This window comes from Carassius gibelio, chromosome B19, assembly GCF_023724105.1.
Source record: "Carassius gibelio isolate Cgi1373 ecotype wild population from Czech Republic chromosome B19, carGib1.2-hapl.c, whole genome shotgun sequence".
NCBI lineage: Eukaryota > Metazoa > Chordata > Actinopteri > Cypriniformes > Cyprinidae > Carassius > Carassius gibelio.
The window spans coordinates 23,134,464-23,158,238 of record NC_068414.1 but is presented as its reverse complement, the minus strand read 5'-3'; the positions used below and the strand labels follow the sequence as shown (position 1 = coordinate 23,158,238).

The 23,775-nt window shown below is 38.4% G+C and overlaps 1 protein-coding gene across 31 annotated transcripts in view; it reads right to left on the bottom strand.

The window, feature by feature from the left end:
• clasp2 (cytoplasmic linker associated protein 2) overlaps nucleotides 1-23,775 on the bottom strand; it is a 48,824-nt gene that overhangs the window by 10,954 nt on the left and 14,095 nt on the right. Inside the window, exons 8-33 of one of the 31 annotated variants that reach the window (XM_052584381.1) lie at nucleotides 20,004-20,150; nucleotides 17,894-17,970; nucleotides 16,846-16,938; nucleotides 14,629-14,774; nucleotides 14,246-14,381; nucleotides 14,086-14,156; nucleotides 13,752-13,811; nucleotides 13,595-13,672; nucleotides 13,348-13,515; nucleotides 13,210-13,247; nucleotides 12,402-12,566; nucleotides 11,546-11,566; nucleotides 10,832-10,936; nucleotides 9,898-9,924; nucleotides 9,331-9,357; nucleotides 7,342-7,509; nucleotides 7,072-7,113; nucleotides 6,253-6,360; nucleotides 5,017-5,079; nucleotides 4,407-4,513; nucleotides 3,534-3,557; nucleotides 3,159-3,406; nucleotides 2,982-3,045; nucleotides 2,092-2,148; nucleotides 329-492; nucleotides 135-213 (exon numbers count right to left, since the gene is read on the bottom strand). In XM_052584381.1, coding sequence (XP_052440341.1) covers nucleotides 135-213; nucleotides 329-492; nucleotides 2,092-2,148; nucleotides 2,982-3,045; nucleotides 3,159-3,406; nucleotides 3,534-3,557; nucleotides 4,407-4,513; nucleotides 5,017-5,079; nucleotides 6,253-6,360; nucleotides 7,072-7,113; nucleotides 7,342-7,509; nucleotides 9,331-9,357; nucleotides 9,898-9,924; nucleotides 10,832-10,936; nucleotides 11,546-11,566; nucleotides 12,402-12,566; nucleotides 13,210-13,247; nucleotides 13,348-13,515; nucleotides 13,595-13,672; nucleotides 13,752-13,811; nucleotides 14,086-14,156; nucleotides 14,246-14,381; nucleotides 14,629-14,774; nucleotides 16,846-16,938; nucleotides 17,894-17,970; nucleotides 20,004-20,150 — 2,483 coding nt within the window. Of the gene's footprint in view, nucleotides 1-134; nucleotides 214-328; nucleotides 493-2,091; nucleotides 2,149-2,981; nucleotides 3,046-3,158; nucleotides 3,407-3,533; nucleotides 3,558-4,406; nucleotides 4,514-5,016; nucleotides 5,080-6,252; nucleotides 6,361-7,071; nucleotides 7,114-7,341; nucleotides 7,510-9,330; nucleotides 9,358-9,897; nucleotides 9,925-10,831; nucleotides 10,937-11,545; nucleotides 11,567-12,401; nucleotides 12,567-13,209; nucleotides 13,248-13,347; nucleotides 13,516-13,594; nucleotides 13,673-13,751; nucleotides 13,812-14,085; nucleotides 14,157-14,245; nucleotides 14,382-14,628; nucleotides 14,775-16,845; nucleotides 16,939-17,893; nucleotides 17,971-20,003; nucleotides 20,151-20,794; nucleotides 20,993-23,775 lie in introns of those variants that run through there. The other 30 variants (XM_052584382.1, XM_052584383.1, XM_052584384.1 and 27 more) reach the window with 30 other exon arrangements.

The window sequence follows — 23,775 nt, the reverse complement described above, 5'->3', positions numbered from 1 at the left end:
AAAGTAAGACCTGGCAGCCGCAATCCATGTTACTTTACATTCTCTGATACCAGCATGTTGCACAACACTATCTCAAGCCTAGTCACTCATCCACACAGTGTGAGAAGATAAAGTGTCTCCAAAAAAGCACTTACCTTTAAGTTGGGTGTCTGTGTTTGATCAACTGTGAATCTCATTAAGATAGTGAACTGGAGATCATTCGGGAAAGATTCTCTGAAGAAAAACATAAGAAATGAATAAACTACTCTCAAGCACCAAAATCTGTGTACACTTCATATCAGAGCATGGCCGAAATAATGGATTCCAGTTTTTCCATTTTATAACATACCTTGTGACGTCTAAGGCTTTCTGTACTTTGGCTTGTACTGAGCCGAGCAGATCCGCTCCCATTTTCTTCAGCAGTTGTGTGAGCAGTACAAAGAGCCAGTCCTGCAGATCCTCCTTATGAACTGCAATGAAGTCCACCAGTGTTTCCAAAAACATGCTGAACACCTGGACAAACACCATCAGCAAAACAGACATCAGAAATATACAACCACATCTAAATCAATAAAAATACATCAACAAGAATGCATGACCACAAAAATAATCACTTTTGATTCATGCATTCATCTCACTCAGTCAGAGGACATTTGTTGTTTATTTGTTAAGAGTTAATGGTGCAATGTTCTCTCTCCCAGTAGGAAAATATCTAAGCAGTGCCAATGCCATCACCCAACTTCACCCAAAACTGTGATGCGCAAGATATAAAAGCTTAATATAAATTCTGATTTGACTCCAACTGAATGGCAGTAGTTAGTAAAAAAAACGAAAAGTCAATTGGAACAGCATAAATGTCATGATACACTGTCATCATGATGGTCTCTATATAATTAATAGTTAATGTAGGGAAGTTATATAAAATAGATAGATATGGGGAAATTTTAAGTAAGCAGAAATCGACTGGTTCACAATATTTGATCAAGTTTTTTCAAATGGTACACTATGATTCAGCCTGCAGTTTATTTTTGTTTAATAAAGGCACTACTTAGTTATTTACCTACTTGGGAATTTCAGAAGATTTGTCCCTTTAAGAACAAATACAATGTAGAAGTGAACAAAACTGCATGCTACTTGTTACATTACAGCCAATATTCTGAACGATCAAACATCCAAACTACAGATGTTTACAATATAAACACTTTTAAGATATTCTTGATTGGTTAACAGCAAAGCCACAGATTAATAGCAGGATCAAAAACATCTTTGTCATCTGTTAGGTGTCACTTTTTCATCATCCATCATTCATTCATCATGTTCTAGATTAGTACATTAGGAAAGTAGATTGCACTGTTAATGCTCAGTCCCAAGCACAGCCCAAAACTGAATAAATGCTTTCCAGCTATTTATTAGAGAAGCATCTCACGGTTTATGGACACTGGCATTGCATAAAAACAAACAAGCAGTCAAAAAAAAATAAATAATTGCACAATAGTTAACCACACTTACTCTCTACAGTTCCACCACAGGGTAAGGCATGGAAAGAAACAAACACACTGGTGAATGTCCGTAAAAAGATATAAAAGATAAATGCTAACCATTTGCAGAACCATTTTGGGAACAACATAAAAATGAATAAATACATAAAAAAATTAAGTTGACCATTTAAACATGTTATGATACTACATTCAAAGGTTAATTCATGCCAAAATGAATATTCTGTCAACATTTACTCACCTCATGTCATTCCAATCTCTTTAGAATATATGTATAGCGATCATGTCTTTTCAGAAGACTTGGATTAAACCACTCAAGTCCACTGTATGCGTTTGGAACGACATGAGGGTAAGCAAATGAAGAAAGAATTTCCATTTTGGGGTGAACTACTCCTTTAAGGAAAGGATTCAAATACTAGAAATGAAAAATAAAGCGCCCTTTTGAAACGAACAATATAGATCAATAAAAAAAGGGGCAAATGGAATCAAAATCCATAAGCATATATTTTAGTTATCCACATAAGAGGATCCAGGGTTTTCTATACCCCTGAAGAAAAGCTTGGGTTGCTGTAGAATGTGATTGTGTTGGACAGGAGTGTGAGAATGACTTCTGTACCTTAAAAGAGGCAGAACTGATACCGGATTCTGCCGTGCCGAAGCCTCTGGAATCACGCTGCAAATCAGAAAGAGGGGCGGGCCATGAGCCATGAGCCCAGTAGTCAGATAAATTGGGGGCGGAGCTACAGTCTACACGACTAGATACAGAATCCCAGAAGGAAATCCAGGAGAAAGAGACACACCTCAAACTCGGGTTAGTCTGTGTGCATGTAGGACTGGGATGTCAATTCAACCAATAGTTGAGGAGTACAATTTTTACAAATTATTTTAATTTATATAAGAAAAGACACTTGAGACATCAGCGCTTACACTGAAATCCTATATTGAAGTTTCATGTTCTCATTTCATTCTCTCTTGTGCTTTACATTGTCGGGGGTATATTTCCTCATCCCCCAGCAGTGTGCAGCATCCACCTGGATGATGCGATGGCAGCCATATTGTGCCAGAATGCCCACCACACACCAGCGTACTGGTGGAGAATTTCATGAAACTTTCTCCTTTTTTTTCAGGAATTGTGACAGTCCCAGTGTGTGTGTGTGTATGCGTGAATGCAAGCAAGAAAGGAAGGATAGCTACAGAGGAAGTTTGGACGTCGGGCGTTACAGTGGTTGAAAAAAGACGAGCGAGCTGTCTAAAATCAGAAGTCCACTCAAACCAAACCATGCGATTAGCCACGGTCTTCAACCCCAGAGTTAGTGTGCACTGCACATGCCTGAGAGTGTGGATCTGTGTGTCTGTGGCGTGAATACGGGCTGTGGGTGAGGCAGAATCCGATACAGTCAAGCGGTTTCGTTTGATGCAGCTCATGCTGGTGTATGTCTTGCAGAAGAGTGTGTGCATGTGTGGTGTAAGTGTGTTCTGGAGCTTGAAACCGGCAAACGAAGGTACCTTGCTGTGTGGGTCTGCAAACATCCTTGTGAAAATTTCGCACAACCTCTTCAGCTCAACACGGCTGAAACAGATTAACAAGAATAAATGAATCTTTCACTGAACATGAATCAGCAAATTTAGTAAAGCTGGGATATGAAAAACAATCACACCTCATTTTGTGTTCGAATGGGTTACCTGAGAGTTCGTTGGGTTTTTAACAATGCTTGCAATCCCATCAGCCCCTCTTTTCTCTCAGACCAATTGGCAGAGGCGCAGCGATTGAGCACTTCGGCCACGTCCTCAGTCTGCCGCATATACGTCGGAATGCTGCCATTCCGGGAGCTGTAAGAACGCTCCGAACATGCACTGGAGGCGTCGCTATTTGCATCATCATCCGAGTACATCCCATAGGTGTCATACCGCCGCCGAGCTGATTTTTTCTGCTTAGAAACAGACATCCAAATTAGAATTTTAGGTATAAAGTCAACACTGAGACTATTTAAAAGAAAAAAGAAAAAATGTAAAGTCATCTTAATGCAGAGAGACAGACAGAAAGCCAAACAGACTAACCTTGCCCTGCATATCTCCTAATAGCTGGCAGCATTGTTAAAAAAAGCCAAAGGTTAAAGCATGAGTTAAAGACAGACATTTAGCACATAATACACTGAGTAGATTAATTTTGTGAGTAGTTATTTTTCTATAAGTTTGCATACCCTTTGCAAAATCTGCAAGATGCACATTATCTTCAAAAAAATAAAATAATAATATGCATATGACACTTTCGACATCCCTACATAATATTCAATCCCAATCCTTTATAAATATATATTGAGGTCAAAAGTTAATTTTTATAAATCTTTTATACTTCTTTAATAATATTCTTATTCTCACCAAGGCTGAATTTATCTGATCACAAACACTATAAAAAGTTATTGTAAATAATTATTACAGTTTAAAATAACAATTTTCTATTTTAATATATTTTAAATATAATTTATTTGATATGAATTTTCAGCAGCCATTAATGTAAACTTAAGGTGACAATTATTTCAGAATTCATTCCAATATGCGGATTTACTGCTCAAACATTAACTATTACCAGTTTAAAACTGTTTTGGTGCTTAATATTGAAATAAAACCAAGATACATTTTTTTTTATTAATTATTTTAAGTAGATATGCTGTTCAACAATGCAAAAATCTTTACAGTCACGTCTGAGCAATTTAATTAATCCCTGCTAAATTCAAGTAATAATTTTTCTTAAAAAAAAAAAAAAAAAACTGACCTTAAATATCTGAAAAGACAAATAAAATAAATGACTTCTCATTTTAAAACGTCCTAAAGTCAGATTCTGGGTATGGTCATTGGTTGATGAAAGGGTATGTAAACTTGTGTGTGAGAAGGGTGTAAGCAGAGTTCCCATATGTGTCTATTTATTTTTACCAGAGCATCAGCCAGGGCTTCCTCCACATCCGATCCGGTGTTCAGCACTCTCATGGCACTAACTGAGGATGAGAGACGACTGGACTGAGATATACCCAACCCAGAACCTACAACACACATCACACATTTTACACATACGTGCACAAATACATTTCCAAACAAAAAGCTTCATGCAGTGATCTTATCAATACTGAGAAATCAATTAAAACACAATTGGCCAATAATATGGATATTGACAATAAAAAAACAGAAACATATGATTACCACTGAAAAACACTAATGAAATTTAACCACAAATGCCAATTCAACAACAACAAAAAATCCCAAAACAAGTACACACGTAAAAAAAAAGAGGGTTAAATTCAGATAAAAAAAAACAGAAAAGATAAGTGACTGTGAAAGATGTTTAACATGAATCGACTTGAATACGGTTGTTATAAATGTAATGGGAGGAACAGCTGTTATGAACAATAAACAAAGCATGCAGGTCTGATGGAGGCTAAACTGAAAGCAGCAGAAGGATGAGATAAAAAATTCAAAAACTGACATAGAATAAAAAAAATAAATAAAAAAAATAAAGAGTCCTGTGCCGGCTGGGGTTACAGTTCACCTGCTGCCCCGAAGGCATCTGGGGCATGAAGAGCACCAGTGGAGCGAGAATAATGCCGGGATGCTGCAACACACACACACACAAGAATGCAAACAAGCACACACACACGCGTAAATAACCAGGCAAGTGTTAGAGCTCACCAGAGAAACTCCAAATTAGCAGTAATGTGAGAATGTGCCATCACCAACCACACACATGCCCCGCTGTGATGCACACATTTCACACACTTCAAGTGTCAACGCTCATGGGTATTAGTCCAGTTCTGCTTGTGTTCTGCACAACACCAGGAATATTTCCACACTTGGGCACCCCTTAGAAAAGTTCTTCTGCATTACCTAACCTCAAAAATATTGCTGGCAACAGAGTCTCGATCTTAAATTTTATTATCCTCAATCCACTTTGAAGTTTGAGCCTCTCTAAACAAACTTGAAAATGTTGATTATTTCCCAAACTTTTTTGGCACACAGATTTGTTTCAGCCTGATTTTGTTCTAAATGACGTCATTTCAGTTCTTCTTCAAATTTCGTTTGAAGTATATAGGGGCATTGAATGATCCATGTTTACTTCAATAAAATACTTGTGAGAAGGATTTTGCACAGTATGTACAGGTACATATATAGAATCATCAAGGAATGGCAGTTACAATTTTTCTGCCTTACTTCCTTTCTTGACATTTCTGTGCAAAACAGGATATTCAAAAAAAAATAAAAAATAAAAAAATAGAGTAAATACTGATGAGGAATATGTATTTAGAAAACTGATGACTATTAGGGTTATTCCTAATATTTCCTGTCTGTGGTTTTACATAATTTTTCTCTGGTGTGCTGTATTTAAGGACCTCAGATGAAGCTTGTGTCAGCATCCATTAGCAATGTTTACTATGTAAGATGAGGCAAAAAAAAAAAAAAAAAAGACCAGGAGAAAACTGCTTCCTGACCAAGCTGGATGATGTGTGGCATTTTCAACCTAAAAAATATTTGTAATTCAAAGTGAATGTGCTTGCAGTGCTGTGTATCACTGTACAAACATTCCTGTTTGGTAGCTACAAAAACGTTGAAGCAAACTGAGTCGAGCAAAGAGCAGAATGTGCAGAAGCTTGACTTCCAGTTTCAAATGAAGTGGAGGACGACTCGTATAATCTTTCAGCATGGCATGATTTTGCCTAATCATTTTAGGCCAGTGCTGAATTTAAGCTGATTGGTCCTGATAGATAAAATGGTTGCCGTGGTTACTCACCGAGCGGCGTGAAGGAGCGCACAGGGCTGGTGTCTCTGCTGCTCTCTCGGCTGGCCTCACGACTGCAGCCCTGACTCACACTAGGCCGTGGTATACGACTACCCCTCGCTGACCCACCCCCAAGAAAACATATCAAGACAAGAGCAGAGAGAAAAAACAGATAAAGAAGAACAGAGACATTGAAAGGTATAACAGACAGGTAAGATAGGAGCAACAGAGAAAGAAAAGCTGTAACACTTGCAAAGTTTTTCTATGCACTGAAACTACAATAAGAGTTATTAACTTTTTGAGAAAAAAAGGGCCCAATACAGAGCCCTGAGGAACCTCACAGAAAAAAGGAAGACAAACATAAAAACACTGAGATTTGAACTAATTTCTAGAGTCCATGCACAAATTCCACATTAAAGAATCTGATAAGAAAAAAGCAGACATTTAGTGACGGGGCAGAAGAATTAGAAGGTTTAGAATTACAGGGTGAATGCTAATAAATGGGAGGTGGAGAGTCAGGATCTTTGCTTTTATATCCTGTGTCTTAACTAATGTTCAACGTTCATCTGCATTCATGAGATGGACTTCATTCATTCACTTTGCAAGGAGCAGCAACCAAGCTGTGGGGTTTAACATCACAGCAGACAAGGGAAGACCCAGCAGGTTAATGTGACGGCATGTTCTGCTTTCCCAAAGCAGCATGTTACACGCAACACAGCACAACCTCCAGCATTAAACACCAATAGGATCACAGCCCCAGCTCAGACAAGCAGATGGATTATCATTATGGGATGACTGGTGGAGATCAAGCGGGGAAAAACACCAACATACCTCCTTTTGATCCATTGTAGATGTGGCTGAGGTTTGAAGGAGCTTTGATTGAAAGAAAAAATTTCAGATTTGGTAAGAACATTATCACCCTGTTTATGTGAAGGCCTACTGAAGTCTCACAGCCAGTGTGCAATTGCAACATCTTTGCAACTTATGCCCCAACAGATTCAATGGACACACATCGATTAAAAAAAGTATTTTATTCATCAGAGAGAAAACAGCTGAGGAAATCGTCTAGACAGTAGACCACAGACAGAAGCCAGTGCTTACCAACAGAGAGGCGTGTGGGGCTGGAGTCTCGACTGCAGCCTTGACTCCGTGGGATCCGGCTGCGACGGTGGGACCCTGGAGCTGCACTCACACGCTGAGCTCCTGTACTGAGTGTGCTCAGAGCTGTGCTGGTCAAAACCCGGCCTGGGGAACCCGAGCGAGAACCCGCTGTGAATATACAGAAAACAAAGAAGTTTTGTGAGCTTTGAAAACCATTGGAAAATGTACATCTTTTTTACCGATAAATGCTTTTATATGCAAACTTTAACACGAACAGCATTAAATATATATACACAACAGATAACACAAAATACAGACTGTACACTAACACCAACTTAAACTTCAACAACAAACTAATAATCATAGCTACACTGACATTTTGTTGTTTATCCAGACAGCAATAATTTACATTACAATAACAATCACAGATAGGGTTGGGAACCGAGAACCGGTTCTTATTCAGAACTGGGTCTGTTTTTTGAAAAGAACCGGAAGCACAAGCAATTTCTAAGTTTCTGTTCCGAAAATGGTTCTGGTGGAACACGTGACCAAGTGCTGTGAGCAGCCTTCCGCCGGTGTTCTGATGATTTGCCGTTTCCTGTAAAGGATGTCACAAACCAAATAACAGAAATGCCGCCCTGCCTCTTTAATTGCCAAACACGTTTCCAACGACTGTACACGCAATCACTTACTGGAGAGTTTATACATTGTTATAAGTATTAAAGTTTATATTTCATTAATTTTCGGGAAGTGAACAAGTGTCTTAGCCCTCAAAGGACTATTTGGCCAACCAGCTTATTCCTGCTTGAAAAGCAAAATGTTACTGATAGTGTAAAAAAAACATTAACTTTGAAGCACATGCTGATTGATGGACTAGTATTACTCAGCATTACTTACTACCTTCCAGCAACACTACATTCAATGGAGGTAAAATAGTAAAAAAAACATAGTAATAGTTAATTTAAATGGAACCGGAATCGGAACCTGAAAATTTGTATACTGTAATATATGTTGCATTTTGACATTGCCGACCTTTAAATTAAGTTGACAGTAAATAATAAACAGCACTGAGCATTGAGTAGTTGAGTATTGTGCAGTTTTCCTTATCAATATTTTTTTAATAGTTGTTTAATAATTTTAATGGAACCGGAATCAGAACCGAAACCATTAGGCGGAACCGGGACCGGAAAATTTCTACCGATTCCCAACCCTAATCACAGACACAGATGACAGTCTGACATAGAGGTGCTAGTGCTGTGATTCTGATTGTGTCCGAGACAAAAAGGGAAGAATGAGGTTTCCGTAGTGAACAAGCGAAGATGTTTCTATGACTACAAACTCTACACACACACAAATGAACATGCTCACGCTGCACTTTGACACACCAATGACCAAATCATAAAATTTCCCCACTCTGTGACTTTAAGTAGAGATGGGCGATATGACCAAAATAATAATAATACATGCCTCACAAAAATAATTTTTGCTGAAAATTCAATCTAATATATTTTAAATTGTAACACAGTTATTTTTTGATAATTTAGTGGCTTAAATGGTTTCAACGTGTAAAGAACATCTTACTTTATTCACCTTGATAGACACAAGTACCGAAACAGCTTCACATTACATAACACCAAAGTTTTTTTAATTGCGCCACATATATACATGAATCGTGTAGCAGATTCATAGTAGAAGCAGAATCTGTATTAAATAATTTATATATACCGTCATACCGCCCAGAATTAAAGTGAGGTTTAACAAATTATCCACAGGTTTGAAGAGAGAGAGAGAGAAAACACCATCCAAGTAATCCAAGCAACACACCCACCATGCAGTGAAGAAAGTTGGGGCTGATGGGAAAACCCATGTTTTTTTCACCCCCGTGAACCAAGACCAGGGAAGATGTATGACTAGAGGTTGGAGGCCTACTGGATGGAAGTGACTGGGCTAAGTGAATGAGTTACAGGTGAAATATGTTGAAAATCTTACCACCAACAGGGGTAGCAGACTGTGATCCTGCGCCAATGAGGGGGGAGGATTAGGGACCGGGGTGGGCCCAAAAGACCCATTGGGTGGGGGGAGGAACAGCATATTAAACGAATATAAATGCATTATGGGGAAAAACATGCAGTCAATGTGTTGTTTTGACACACCGTACAAATGAATAAAACCATCAGCCTGCAAATAAAAACATCAGCATGAGACACACACATAAATTTAAATAGCCCTGCAACAGCATCGCAACTGACGTGACTCCACAACATCACTATGAAGGCACACAAAAGATGAAAAACATCATGGCTGTGCTTGCCACTGCTTTAGTTCCATCAATACTCTCAATATGTTTAAGCAGCCCAGGCTGCCCAACATTCACAGCTAAACCGATGTGTCTGAGAGTTTGTGTTTCTACACGCCTGCAGGCAGAAATGGACTGATACCGTCACACCCAAGTGAAGACCACACAGCATGCAGGCCACTCAAGACATAAAACGTTTGCTCGCTCACAAACGCTCTCACACACTAAACACACTCGCCCACTCTGTCAGACGAGGGTACCTGGTGTGCAATCAGAATCGTCGGAACCTAGAGGCACAGAAACAGTTGGAGGAGCTGTGTGTTACATCCTTGGAGCAGGATGACTCCTGATAATCTTTTACGTAAACACACACACATGCAGTTGACAATGTGTGTTACAGCATGTGGTGTGAAGATGGTTTATAGTCATGTTTCAATGCAATATCAAGGATGCATTAAACTGATTAAAAGTTATATTCAAAATATTTTAATTGTTACAAAAGATTCACATTTCAAATAAATGTAAAAATGCGTAATAGGAATAATAAAATGTATAAAAAAAATTGTGTATGGGTCATTCCTGGGGGTTTGCAGTCAGTACAATCCTCTACTGGCAAATATTTTGCACTTTTCCAGATTAAATTTACATGAGAGCGGTGTTATGTTAATATAGTGCGTTTATGGTGTGGTACATGTGTAAGGAATAGTATATAATATTTATATACAATATGTGACCCTGGACTACAAAACCAAGTCCTAAATCGCTGGGGTCAAAATTATAGATTTTTTTTATGGCAAAAATCATTAGGATATTACATAAAGATCATGATCCATGAAGATATTTTGTAACTTTCCTAATTTATATATATCAAAACTGAATTTTTGATTAGTAATATGCATTGCTGAGAACATCATTTGGACAAATTAAAGGTGATTTTCTCAGTATTTTGATTTGTTTTTTGCACGCTCAGATTGCAGATCTTCAAATAGTTGCATCTCGACCAAATATTGTTCTTTCATAACAAAACCATACATCAATGTAAAGCTGTTTTTTAATTCAGCTTTTATATGATGTATAAATCTCAATTTTGAAAAACCGACACTTAAGACTGGTTTTGTGGTCCAGGGTCACATATTTGTGCTGCTTCACTGTATACGTAGAATGTGTATGAACACACGGTGTGTAGGTACTTACGTTGTGACTGGGACACCATCTTTGATCTGGTCCGGCCTCTTGAGTCCACCTGACTGCTGCCCATGCCAGATGCCGTTGATAAAGTCTGCTTTGTCCGTAGTCGCCCTTGAGAGAAACAAACATGCTGTAATACAGCTCAATCATAAAAGCACCAACAAATTACTAATAAGAGATTTCTAGAGTGTCTCGGTGGCCCTCCAAAACCACTCACTTGGGCCAGTCCTGTGATTAAGGGAACATATTAATGATTGAGTTCAAGGAAAGACGACAGGATAGAATGGATAAAGCAAGAGGACAGCATCAGATCAGTAAGGGTGATTTTTAATGAAGCAATTAAACTTGACACAACCAGAAGCTGAAAGGCAGATGAGTCATATTCTTGCGACACCACACGCCACCAGCAGACGGCAACAGCGTTACATCACACACAATGAGCTCCACCCACTATTTGTGAGAGGATCAGGTTCCCTATTATGTCTACAAAGCACTGAAAAACTACAACAAAAAGGCAACAACTTTTCACCTAGCATAATTGAATACAGATCAGAGACACGTAAATAAATCACCCCAAAATCCTGATCAACAATTCAAAGACAAACAGAAGGAAAGCGTAAGTTACATGAACAGAAAGGAAGGCTGATGGAAAGAGGGAGAGGGCAAGTAAGAAAGGGGGAAGATGAAGGAGAATGGATGAGCAATGGCAGATGATCTTACCATCTTTATCAGAGGCATCATCTTAAGCCAAAGAAGAGAGAGAGGAGCACAGCAAACCAGTTAGAACAAAAGACAAACATACTCACAACAGAATCACACAAGCACACAGTCACACAGACACACACACACACACACACACACACACACACACACAGGTAACATTGAAGAATTAAGAATTCTTCACCCCAGTTTCTATCGCATGTGGTAGAAAAGAGCGGAGAGCCTGTATATTCACATGTATGAGTTATGAATATTCATGAGTTAAAGAGGTCATATTATGCGATTTCAATTTTTCCTTTGTCTTTGGAGTGTTACAAACTGTTGGTGCATAAAGAAGATCTGTAAAGTTGCAAGAGGACACGACTAGAAATCAGTGGTTAAGTTGTATTTACAACACTGTTCCAGAACAGTTCAACCCAAATATTCAGATGTGTGCAGTGCATTTTATGAAGGACGAGGACTGTTTCCTGAACCAGTAGCCTACAATGTTTCTATAAAGTGGGGCAATTCCGACTTTGCAAGGACAGTCTGACGCTTCTGACTCTCAGCAACAAATGGCTCATTTGTAATGGGTTTTATTGGTTTTGTCTGGTCATGCCAGGACACATCATCACAGTTTGGTAAGGGCCGTAAAATTTCTGTCACACGTTTAAGGCATTCAGCCAATCACAACGCATGTTTCAGAAGGCGGGGCATAGAGGAGCAGTAATGTAAAGTATGTGGAAAATAATGTGTTTTTTTTTAACCTTAAACAACACACACATTTCACTACACCAAATACACAAAATAATGTTCTTTTTAACGTGATCATATGATCGCTTTAATAAAATCTGGTAAAACTGCGCATGGCTCTTACCGAGAGATGCGTATGATCCAGGGGTCAGGCCTGTCGTGACTCGGCCCGCCCCTCCAGCCTGTCCGCTGTGTCTGGCTTTAGCACCGGCGGCTGCGTTGACATCCACATCACTGCGGGAACGCTGCAAAGAGCCTGGAGATCCTGATGATTTTGAGCTGGCAGGCACTAAAATAACAAACAAGTTTGTATGCAATATTTATTTAAATAAGCATGAAAAGTGGAATCTAAAAGCAATCATTTACATTTATATTTTGTATAACATTCTCAATGTGAACCTTTTTAGTATTTATATTCCAGTATTTATTGATATTTCAAGGCTTTTATTTTATATTTCAGCTTTCATTTTACTTCTATTATGTGCGTTTACCATTTTTAAAAATATCTTATTTCAATTAACAAAATTATTTAGATTTCAACATAAGTTTCAGTATTAATTAACAATACCAACCCGGCTGTAGAACACATGACATACATGGGGAAATTCACACACTTTCACATACTATCAAAAGTTAAACATCCCATGCTCTAGCAAACAAACTTAACATTTTGAAAATTAAACTAAAAAAGCATTTTGAGAATTCCATTAACATGTTTATTTATGGAATATTTGTACCTTAAAATTAAGAAGTTAGGTTAAAGAGGTTTAAAATGGGTTAAAACTGTAAAATTAAATAGTCAGGACCTAAAATTCGGACCTTTTTCTCAATTCAGTAATTACATTTTTATATAAAACTGATTTTTAAAGTCACTGAACATGAACAGAAGACACGCACACACACACACAGACAGACACAAATAAGGATCTCACCTCTGCCTGGAGCAGCTGACCACTTTGACAGCGGCCGACTGTGAAAAAGAAGAGAAAAAAAAAACAGCTCTTTTTCAAATTCGATGTATACTGGTTGTCTCGGGTATAGTCAGACGAGGGTGTGTGAGATATTCTTACTTAAGGCTTTCTTGCGAACTGGAGGACGAACGATCCGACTGCGGCAGGGATGCCACGCTGCCCGAGCTCTTTAGATGCGACTGAAGTGTCTTCTGATAGGACGATTCTAATGAGTTATAGAGAGAATCTGCCTCTCCAGGGAAATGAGCCCGCAACCCCCAGTATGCCCTGAGAGAGAGCAACATAGGAGATAAAAAAACAACAGAAATGGCAAAATACATAAAAGTAATTTGAAGACAGCACTCACTTCCTGGCCTCCACTCGAGCCTCAGAGTCTGCATCTCTGATTCCCTTCTTAATACTGTCCACCAACACAGCCACATGCCTGAGACACGGAGGAAAGAGAAAGAGCAGTTACATAGTGCAGCTTTGGCCTTTCAACCCCAGTAGGCAGAAGGTGGTACCTCTCCAGAGAGTGAGTCTGCCATTCCTGCAGCAGAAGATCCAAGAAGTCATAACAGCGCCTGACAAGACAGAGAGAGGAAGAAAGTTAATTCAGCAATGATTGTGCTAATTATGTCTGTAAACTTGAAAAGGGCTCAGAAGGTCTGGGAGATAAATTCAACATTTACAATATTGATAAAAACGGCAAAGTCGATTCATCAAAGAATCCTGGAAAACAATGTCAGGGTTAACACACACACAAAGGTAAAATAAAGAAAGAAAGAAAGAAAATCGAAACACTTTTCCCCTGTTTTGACCCAGCTGTAGTGTGCTGAAGTATTTTTAACATCTCACCTCCGGACGGACACAGACTTTGACGTGCAGTTACTAGTGATGAGAGGAATCAGACGTGGAACATGAGTGTGCTAAAAAATAAAAAAATAAAAAACATTTGGTCAAACAGACACTGAGTGCAGTCAGACACAACAAACTAATGCATACCACTACTTCTCACCCGTATGATGATGCGTATGGCTGCTGTGCCAGATGTGGCCATCACTTTGGCACAGTTAGGGATAAGATTGAAAAGCACTGGAACAATGGCCTCTGCTCCATGATCAAACTTATTCCCTAATAGTGTGGAAAGATGCCTGCAAAGACACAAACATAAAATGGTGTTTTTTTTCACAATTAACAAAAAGCAGCACACAAATCAAAATTAATTTGACTGGAAATGAGAATTGCTTTGCTCTGAAAGCTTGTCACCTCCTTGTCTCCAGCACTTAATTAAGTGACTGATGGAAAGCAGATCTTAATAATCTACATAGCATGTAAACACAATGTTCTAGTGCCACAGATTTGAGTTCATATTGTTTAAGAAGTCAATTAGACACTCACGCCACCGTGATGCAAGCCTCCCGCACCACCTGAGAACGCAGGTCTTTTGCCGACAGCTTAAAAGCGCCATCCAACAGACGCAGGTGCTGGTAGAAACAATCATAATCCGCTGCACCGGCAACCAGCAGAGATCGGAATTTCTTTAGCTGTGATGGGAAAGGGAGGGGGAATGAGACCACATCAAAGAGGGTTTGTCACAAATGAATAGAAATGCATAAGCAAAACTAGATAAAAGCCAGGAAACTTCTGACAATTCCATTAAATATTGAATAGAGGTTTAAAACATGAAGTGTAAATCAACCATATGTATGGTCACAAAGAAAACTCACAAAGAAAAGGTTTGGTGCATCTCAAATGGCATGAACTCTTGAACTTTTGAAATTGTCATGGGAAACATTTCACCAAATATTTATTCAGTAAACAAATTCAGCCGCTTGTAAGTGGAATATGGAGACAATGTCAATGTGCTTAATGCCGAGTTCACACTGAACGGTTTTCAAACTCGTCGGATCAACATTGTTTTCACACAACGTCTCTATCTGGGGTAGCATTCAGTTGCTGATGTGTTCACATTGCATGATGGATCGGAGACAGGCGATTTCACATTGCATCACTTCACAATAGAAAGAATCGCTGACAGCTCTGTCTGGTCCGCAATATATATAAAAAAAACATTTTTAAATACTTATATTCTGGTATATAACTCCTTCCGATAACTCATTCGGAAAACCTGTTGGCGAGTGAAAAATTGGGCTGAAATCGTGCAGTGTGAACTCGGCATAAGTCTGTATGAAACAAATTTATTTTGTGAATTGATATTATAGATCTTATTGTGGACAATTTATCCATGCATGCATTTCTTTTTTTTCTTTTAGCCTTGTAATATTTAATCAAAATGCCATTAATAGTCAACTTCTGGTTCATCGCGACTTTAAAGAGAGAAAAAAATTTTGAGTGAAGAATTGCTTACTTTTTCCTCATTAAAAACTTTATTAAATTAAGAAATCAAAACTTAGATGGAGTTAAATCAGTAACCTAACGATTTTTTTTTTTTTAGCTCATTGATGGAGCTCATGCACTCTGTATAGTTGTTTATAACCTAGGGAAGCCCAAGTGCATTTAGATTCAACCCCTCACGGGCCAGACCCAAAAATTGAGTCGTTCCGGGTGGGTCCTAATTGGTGCATCCATAATCTGGGGCATTCCCATAGTGAGATACCGAGTGATTGTTTAAAAGAGAACAGCAATTATTGTTTGAATTAAAAAAAAAAAAAATAGCAGAGACTTTGTTTCATACCAAAAGTAACATGCTGTGTCTTGCCTGTTGGCATGTTCTAATTTTTGTCTTTGGGCCATGATGTATTTTTCACTGCACGAGAACATGAGAGCAGCATGGCTTGTCAGACATAACAACCGTAACGAAGGGAGGTGGGTCTTTGCGAAGGGTCAATTGATCAATTAATAAGACTATAAAAAGCAAAAATGTGGCATTAGTAACTGCAAATTAGGGGTGTGAATCAGCACTGGTTTCACGATTCAATTCAATTACGATTATCACGTCAACGATTCGATTCAATTCGATATCACAATGCATCACAATACATCACGATTATATCAAATTTATTTTGTGCATTTTTATTAAATTATGATAAAGTGATAGTGATAAACAAAATTCACTTTCAGCATTTGGAAGTGCTTGAAGTATCGAAAGTTTACAGATAATCATAATTATAGGTTTTGCTTTTTTCTCAGCATTATTGCCATTATAGACTGCATTCACACTAATGCACAGATCTATTTCCACATATTAAGATGTTTTGTCCTGTTCTGAAAACTTAACTGTGTTTACATTAATTTCGTATTATAAAAGTAGATGCAAGTGCATTTAACCACAGCCGTGAGCTTCAGGACAAACAAACTTAAAGCGAACATTAAAGTCTGTCAAGTACACGAGTTTTGTGCATTTAATACACACTGTATTCCAAACAGCAGAAAAGAAAAAATATCTAAAGACTAAAATAACAGCGAATGAAAGCACTGATAAGCAATGCACACGTATCTCACAGCACATATTCTGTGCAAAGAAGTCCACTGCGTTTTACTCTAGTGCACACGTGCCATACGTGATTTAAAAATTTAAAAAGAGCATTTTTAATATTCGTGTAACAAGCGCATATGCGAATGACGTCACAGGCCTGTAATGTTTACTGTACTCACCGCGTTTGTTCTATGGTCCCAGTCATGTTTATCGTCAGACAGAACTTCGCGAATCTTGTTCAGATTATCCTCAAGGTCTCGTGTGGAGTAGATCTATGTAATGAGAGAGACGCACAGAGAGACACCAGTTTTAGATCAAACAATTCCAAGCCTTTCATCAAACATGAACGTTATGACAGCCACGGGTGGATTGTAACTAGGTCTGTGCAAAAAATCGAATGCGATTTTCATGCACATCTCATCAGTAAAGATGCTCCTGTAATTAGAAGTATATCTCCAGCATGTGCGTTCAGATCAGGGTTGCCAGGTTTTCACAACAAATCCTGCCCAGTTGCTTCTCAAAAATAGTCCTAAACTAGAACAATCACGCTTCCAGAAGGTTCCTTGATAAAAAATTGCCTCCCGGGGTTAAAATATACGTTTTTTAGCAAGGTTGCCTTGGTAAAATTCGTATTTTAGGGGCTAAATATCACGTTATTTGTATTGGGGTCACTTTGACCCGCGGACATGAAAAACAACCACAGACTTGGCAACACTGGTTGGCATTTACTACACAGAGCCGTAATTCACTGACAATCTACACAAAATCGATGTTAAAATCGCAGGCGTTTCTTTGTCGATTTTGAAAACGATTTTGTGTTAGTTGTCGGTAGACTACGGCTCTGTGCAGTAACTGCCGCTCCAGTCTGAAGCAACCCCAATACCAATAATGTGATATTTAGACCCTAAAATGCGAATTTTACCGAGACAACCCTTCCAAAAAATTTACATTTTAACCCAATGAAGCAATTTTTATCGGGGAACCTCCCGGAAACACGATTGGGCTAGTTTTGGACTAGTTTTAAGAAGCAACTGGGCAGGATTTGTTGTGAAAACCTGGCAACCCTGATCTGAACGCACGTGCTGGAGATATACTTCTAATTACAGGAGCATCTTTACTGATGAGATGCGCATGAAAATCACATTCGATTTTTTGCACAGCCCTAATTGTAACTAGGTTCTGAGGGAACTGAGTTACGCCTCCCTCATTTACATGCAAGTGTCTCACCTGAACCGTGGGGACGTCTGTGAATGCTTTGATAAAATCCTCCTCATCAATAGCTCCTGCCCCCTCCTTAGTGACACCTGCAAAACACATGAGTAACTTCCATTAAAACACAAAAACTTGAGACAGCTATGAGGTTTATGAAGGGCACATGAATCTGTCACTGTTTTGAGACATTTTTAATCTCAGTCACACTAGGAGAGAACTAACTGACAGTTACAGCCATTACCCTCGAAACGGAGCACAATGAGGTGTTCATATGGCAACTCTAGTATTGCTTGTCAAACAGGAGGGTGTTCTCTGTGGGGGGACAGAGTTTCATACATACAATGCATTCAGAATAATCAGACCCCCTTCACTTTTTTCAATTTTGTTATGTTGCAGCATGATACTACAGTTGTTTAAATTCTTTTTTTTCTCATTAATCTACACTTCGTACCTAATACGACAAAGTGAAAACAGAATTTTAGAAAGGTTTTACATTTGATGTCTTTGTAAGTGTGTGTGTGTGTGATAACAGGACTCAACTTTGTATAATGACATTGGTATGACACAGGTATTACAAGGAGAGGGTGACTTATGAGAACATAACCCATGAAAACGCTTTAAACCACACAGAATGATTTTTTTTTTTGAGAAAGTAAAAATGCACAAACTTTCCTGTGAGGGTTAGGGTTAGGTGTAGGGCGATAGAATATACAGTTTGTACAGTATAAAAACCATTACGCCTATGGGATGTCCCCACTTTCACAAAAACAAACAAGTGTGTGTGTGTGTGTGTGTGTTTTTAAATCTGTGTACCGAATGCAGTGAAATAGTGCTTTGTAACCAATTACAGAGGCTTTTAATGTTTTATATGAGGAAAGAAACTTATCCTACAGATTAACAGCTTTCAGTCCTAATGGACTTCCTGTCTGTCTTCCTGTCCGGTTGTAATCGAATGGTCAATCAAGAAGACCAGAGGGTATTTGGCCTAGTAAGATCTGCCACACAGGGGGATCAGTCACCTTCAGGAAACCCCATATCAAAGCATTTTGGGTGGACTTTTTTAAAAATTGAAAGCTTGTAATGAGCCTCAGCAAAAAGTCATCTCATTTTGAACTGCTGATACAAGCCAAGTACTTTTAACAAAAAAAGTGATTTGTGCAAACTTTGTGTTCTGTAAATCCATCAATGCATACAGCTACACAAATTACATGAATTGCATTGAAATAACGAGCAAACAAAACACTTTGCCCACTTTGCCCAATGCCCATAAGATGTTTTGATCTCAGTTAGAGTATACATCTCATACAATAACAGAGAGTCTTTTTATGACTTTACAACCAGTAGAAATATTTCTCTATACTGTAATAGATATTTCGTATATAAGCAATGCAAAAACACAAACAGTAATGCAACATAATGAAAACATATACAGCAGAATGTGTCCCAATCAAGTCGAGACATTGTAAAACTGGATATTAAGTTATTAACCAAAACGCAAATCTAAATAAATGTATGGCTACCAAGCATGTAACAACTGGTGAATATTTTACAACAGCTCTGAATGTGGTTCATCAACTAGAATTTAAAACTGGAACAATCCATTTGATAATATAAATACTTTGATCTCATTATTACGTAATGTGAAGCTGTTTTTGCACTGATGCCAGACTGAATAATCTGTTAAGAGTAATACTCCAGTTCGTGTCTATCAAGTTCCAAATTAAAAGAGAAAATCAAGCGAGATACCTTTCAAAGTACCTTTCATGTGTGAAATGTTTTTTTTTCTACACTGAACTGTCTAAAAATAGGCTTCACCAAATGGTTATTTCATATAAACAATTTTTTTCTAATACATTTCCATCCATTTCATTTCAATACATATAAAGTTAGCATTATATAAAAATGTTAACAAAAATATTCTTAGACATAACACCAAAATGATAATCTTATAACATGTTCCTGACAGCACATAATAATGGAGTCTGTCATCAGTCAATATGGACTTTAAAATGCACAGCACATTTATTTTATCTAGATAACATGCCCAACAAAGCTGCTTAACAGCATCAAGGCAAAACTGTTCTGCACCCTAGGATATGAAAATGCAATGTCACACATGTCTCACCTGTCTTGGCAGCTCCAGTGGCACTGGGTCGTCTGGAACTGCTTGCAGAGTCTCCAGGTTTCTTGGGTACTTTGGGTACTTTAAACGCAGCCTGAGCCGATGACGGCCTGCTTCCATCCACAGAGTCATCATCATCAAAACTACGATCTGAGAAAAGCAATGAGAACATGAATCAATAGGATATCAAAGTCTGAGATCAGACCAGCTGAGATCAAGTGCCTCAATTTCTGTTCCAAAATAGACATACTGCACACTGATCATACATCAAAAATAACTTATTTTTGTAGTAACGGTCTCATATTCTCATTGAAATATATATCTTATTCATTAATAATCAGAATATATCAATATATATCAAAATATATCAAAATATATCAACAAATTAATTACCACTGAAACCCAAGACAAGTTCATGTCTGATTTCCTCCCAACCACAATATCACCGTAAGTAATCAATGACCAGCCAAGACCCAGGACATAATTGAGGCCCAAACAGCAAAAACAGGAAGTATAGGTAACATTAAATCACTTAAACACATTCACACACAAAGAGAAATGCCTGCACAACTCAAAGACTCCACAAAGCCACCCACACACAAGAACAGATTGGATGCATCCAGTAAAGAGCAAGGTTGGAAGAACACACACAGTCTCTCGTTTCATCCACCGGTTATTAAAAACACCACAAATCTCCACGGCACCTGAGCGACACCCTATTCCTTCACTGGTTCAGATATCAACAGTTATTTGAAATGCCAGCAACATTTCAAACACCTTGAGAAGGCACTCACAGTCACAGATGCGTTTGCAGATGAGGCGCCTCATGCCTGAAGGCGGGCGTGGCTCTCTCTCGTATCTGAGGCAACGCCCAAGCTCCCGCTCACATGACAGCAGTTCTCATGGCGCCGAAATATCCCGAGACCGATCAGCAAGGCATGTAACAAGGTTTGCAGAAACCACCACCCAAAAGCTGGTCGGCATCTTCCTCTCAATTACACTCTAGCTCCATTCCTCCTCGTCTCCTCCTCCATCAATCCCTCCCTCGCACTTTGCTCCTCACCGCCCCCTCCTCCATCCCAGCACCCGAAGAGCCAATCAGGAGAGTGATGACGTCATCTGTGACCAGCCAGTGAGCTTTGAGATTTGAGGATGTTTCTCGCATCTCAATGAGGCTTGTTTTGTCTGGAGCTCAAGCTAAGCTAATTAGCATCATGGTGCTGCATTACCATCGTAGTTTAAACCCAAATTCATGGTACATGTTTCAGACATACAAATGGTTGAATAAAATGTGTAAATACAGATGAGAACAAAGGCCACACCGCTACAGCTCAAAAAGTGTGTGTGTGTGTGTGTGTGTGTGTGTGTGCAGTCACACTGTGACCCCATTACTAAGCCGAGGGCTGACTGCACTGACACATTATGGATGCTGACCCCACTAGCGGATCTGAAAGGGCTCGGTGTCTTGGCCTATGTGTTTAGCATTATTAGCATTGTAGCATAACCCGCCCTTTGTTTAGACGGGAGGGCGTGAACAACAATCTAACAAGGACGGGCCAATGACGACCCTGGAGAGCAAGATCAAGTGAGAATGAGGCAGGCCAAAAGGAACAAAACAACTACAGGAAGCGAGAGTGAAAAAATAAGAGGGGACAAGCTGAAGGGAAAAAGGGAGAAAAGGCAAGGATGAAGCAAAACAGACAGAGAGAGAGAGAGAGAGCTGGCCGCTCTCAAAGGCTGTTGCCATGACAAAAAGAGCAGCCCGCATCAGTGGATTTAAAAGAAAAAAAAAAAAAGACTGAATAACATTGGTCTGAATTTTAGTATGCCAAAAATGGGTAGCTGAAAGCAAAAAAAAATTCTGCATCTCGTCAGTAAAGCTGGTCCTGTGATTAGTAATATATCACCATCACCTGCTTATAGATTGAGCGGCATTCACTACACAGAGCCGTAGTTCACTGACGAGCAAGGCTATATCATGTTTAAAATCTAATGTGATTCATCTGCGATAATGAACGCGATGTCAGTGAACTACGGCTCTGTGTAGTAAATGCCCCACCATCTGAAAGCATGTGATGGAGATTTACTACTAATCACAGGAGCGGCTTTACAATTGCAATTGCACAGCCTTACTATATATATATATATAAAGATATCTATCAAATATATATTTTCTGCAAATAAGGTTGTTATGACATATACATTTTAGAGACCAGCAAAATGTCACAATTCTCAATACCACAGTAGTTTACCAGAGTAACTAATATTAGTTAAAAAAAAAAAATGTCAGTAATAAAAGAGCAAAGGAATACCAGTAATAAAAAAAATCTAAAGAATAATTTTTTTTGCATGTGTCTGTTGTTGTTTGATTAATATTAAGCACACAGCGGGCAACAGGAGTATTAGCCCGCTGTAACTGTGCAGATACAATTTACTGTTACACAAGTATTTTCATTCTCAACTCTTTACATTAATTACATAACCAACAAGGGTTTATGTGAATAATCACTAAGTGCCACATTTTGACACATTTTTGTGTGTACTTGACCATTTAGGCGCTAAAAATGGCTTTACATGTGTTCTGTCTCTGAGCGTATACACAATAATCTTCCAGAGGAAGCACAAGCACTCTTTCAGGCTTTTAAAAACAAATAAATCTTATAAACTTAAATCAAGCACATCCAATTTTGCAAAAGTCTTGTTAAATGATTATACTGATTTGCAAATGAAATTGGGCTTTCATGGAGGAACGAAAGAGCACCACTGGAAAGGGGGCAGAATGTGGCACATTAATCATTCTATCTTGATTGTTGTATTTAAATTGTGTTTAAATTGTTGGAGGGCGAAATCAAAACTGAATTTCGAATTTTTTATTATTTTTATTAAAGTGGGAAATCAATGATTTAGAAAGTTTAAATGCTATATAAAAAAGTTTAAAAGTTTAAAAGTTTAATGCTATATAAACTAAAAACGGATCGCTCTATCTTACAAAGCACCATTCAAGGACGGAAAAGATTGCAAGATATAGATTCTTAATAAAAGAAATGTAATATTGTATCGTGACTAAGTCATCAATGTAATGACACATTACCCACACATTGCCAGTTATGAAGAATATGTATGTCATTTAAAAATAACACTTTTGACTGCACACTAATATGTGACATTTCTCACTCAAAACTGACCTGGAAACACACATACTGTCAGTCTAACTGCCATTAACACTATATTGCTTATTGGTGGATGGGTGATTGAGTGTTGATGTCTAAGTCCTCACTGGTCAGTCTGTAACCTAACTGGCTATTTAATCTGGTTATCAGGATTACGGAGAAAAGAAAGCAAAGCTATTTACCCAGAAAGACAAACAGCTAAAGAGCAGCCTGTGCAGTAAGCCCACAAAAACATACCTTGAACACAAGTCTCGTACTCAAAATAATTTATAGTCGACAGACAAACAGCATCTCATAGAATACTTACATTTTCAGGACAAGAACTGCAATACATTCTGATTAAACTCCATTGTTTGGACTTTAAGGACAAGTAGGTATACTCATTTGAACAGAAATGCACATTATCATTTGAAAGAGATGCAGATCATGACTAGAAGAGAGTATTTCCCGGACAATAACTCTGCCATGTCCTCATTTTTTCCAAAAGATTCAAATACAAATCATAATGCATACTGTACTTTTCATATATACAAACAACACAACAGCTTTTAATTTCCATACTATTTAATATATAAACACACTCACCATCTCCATCGTCACCGACA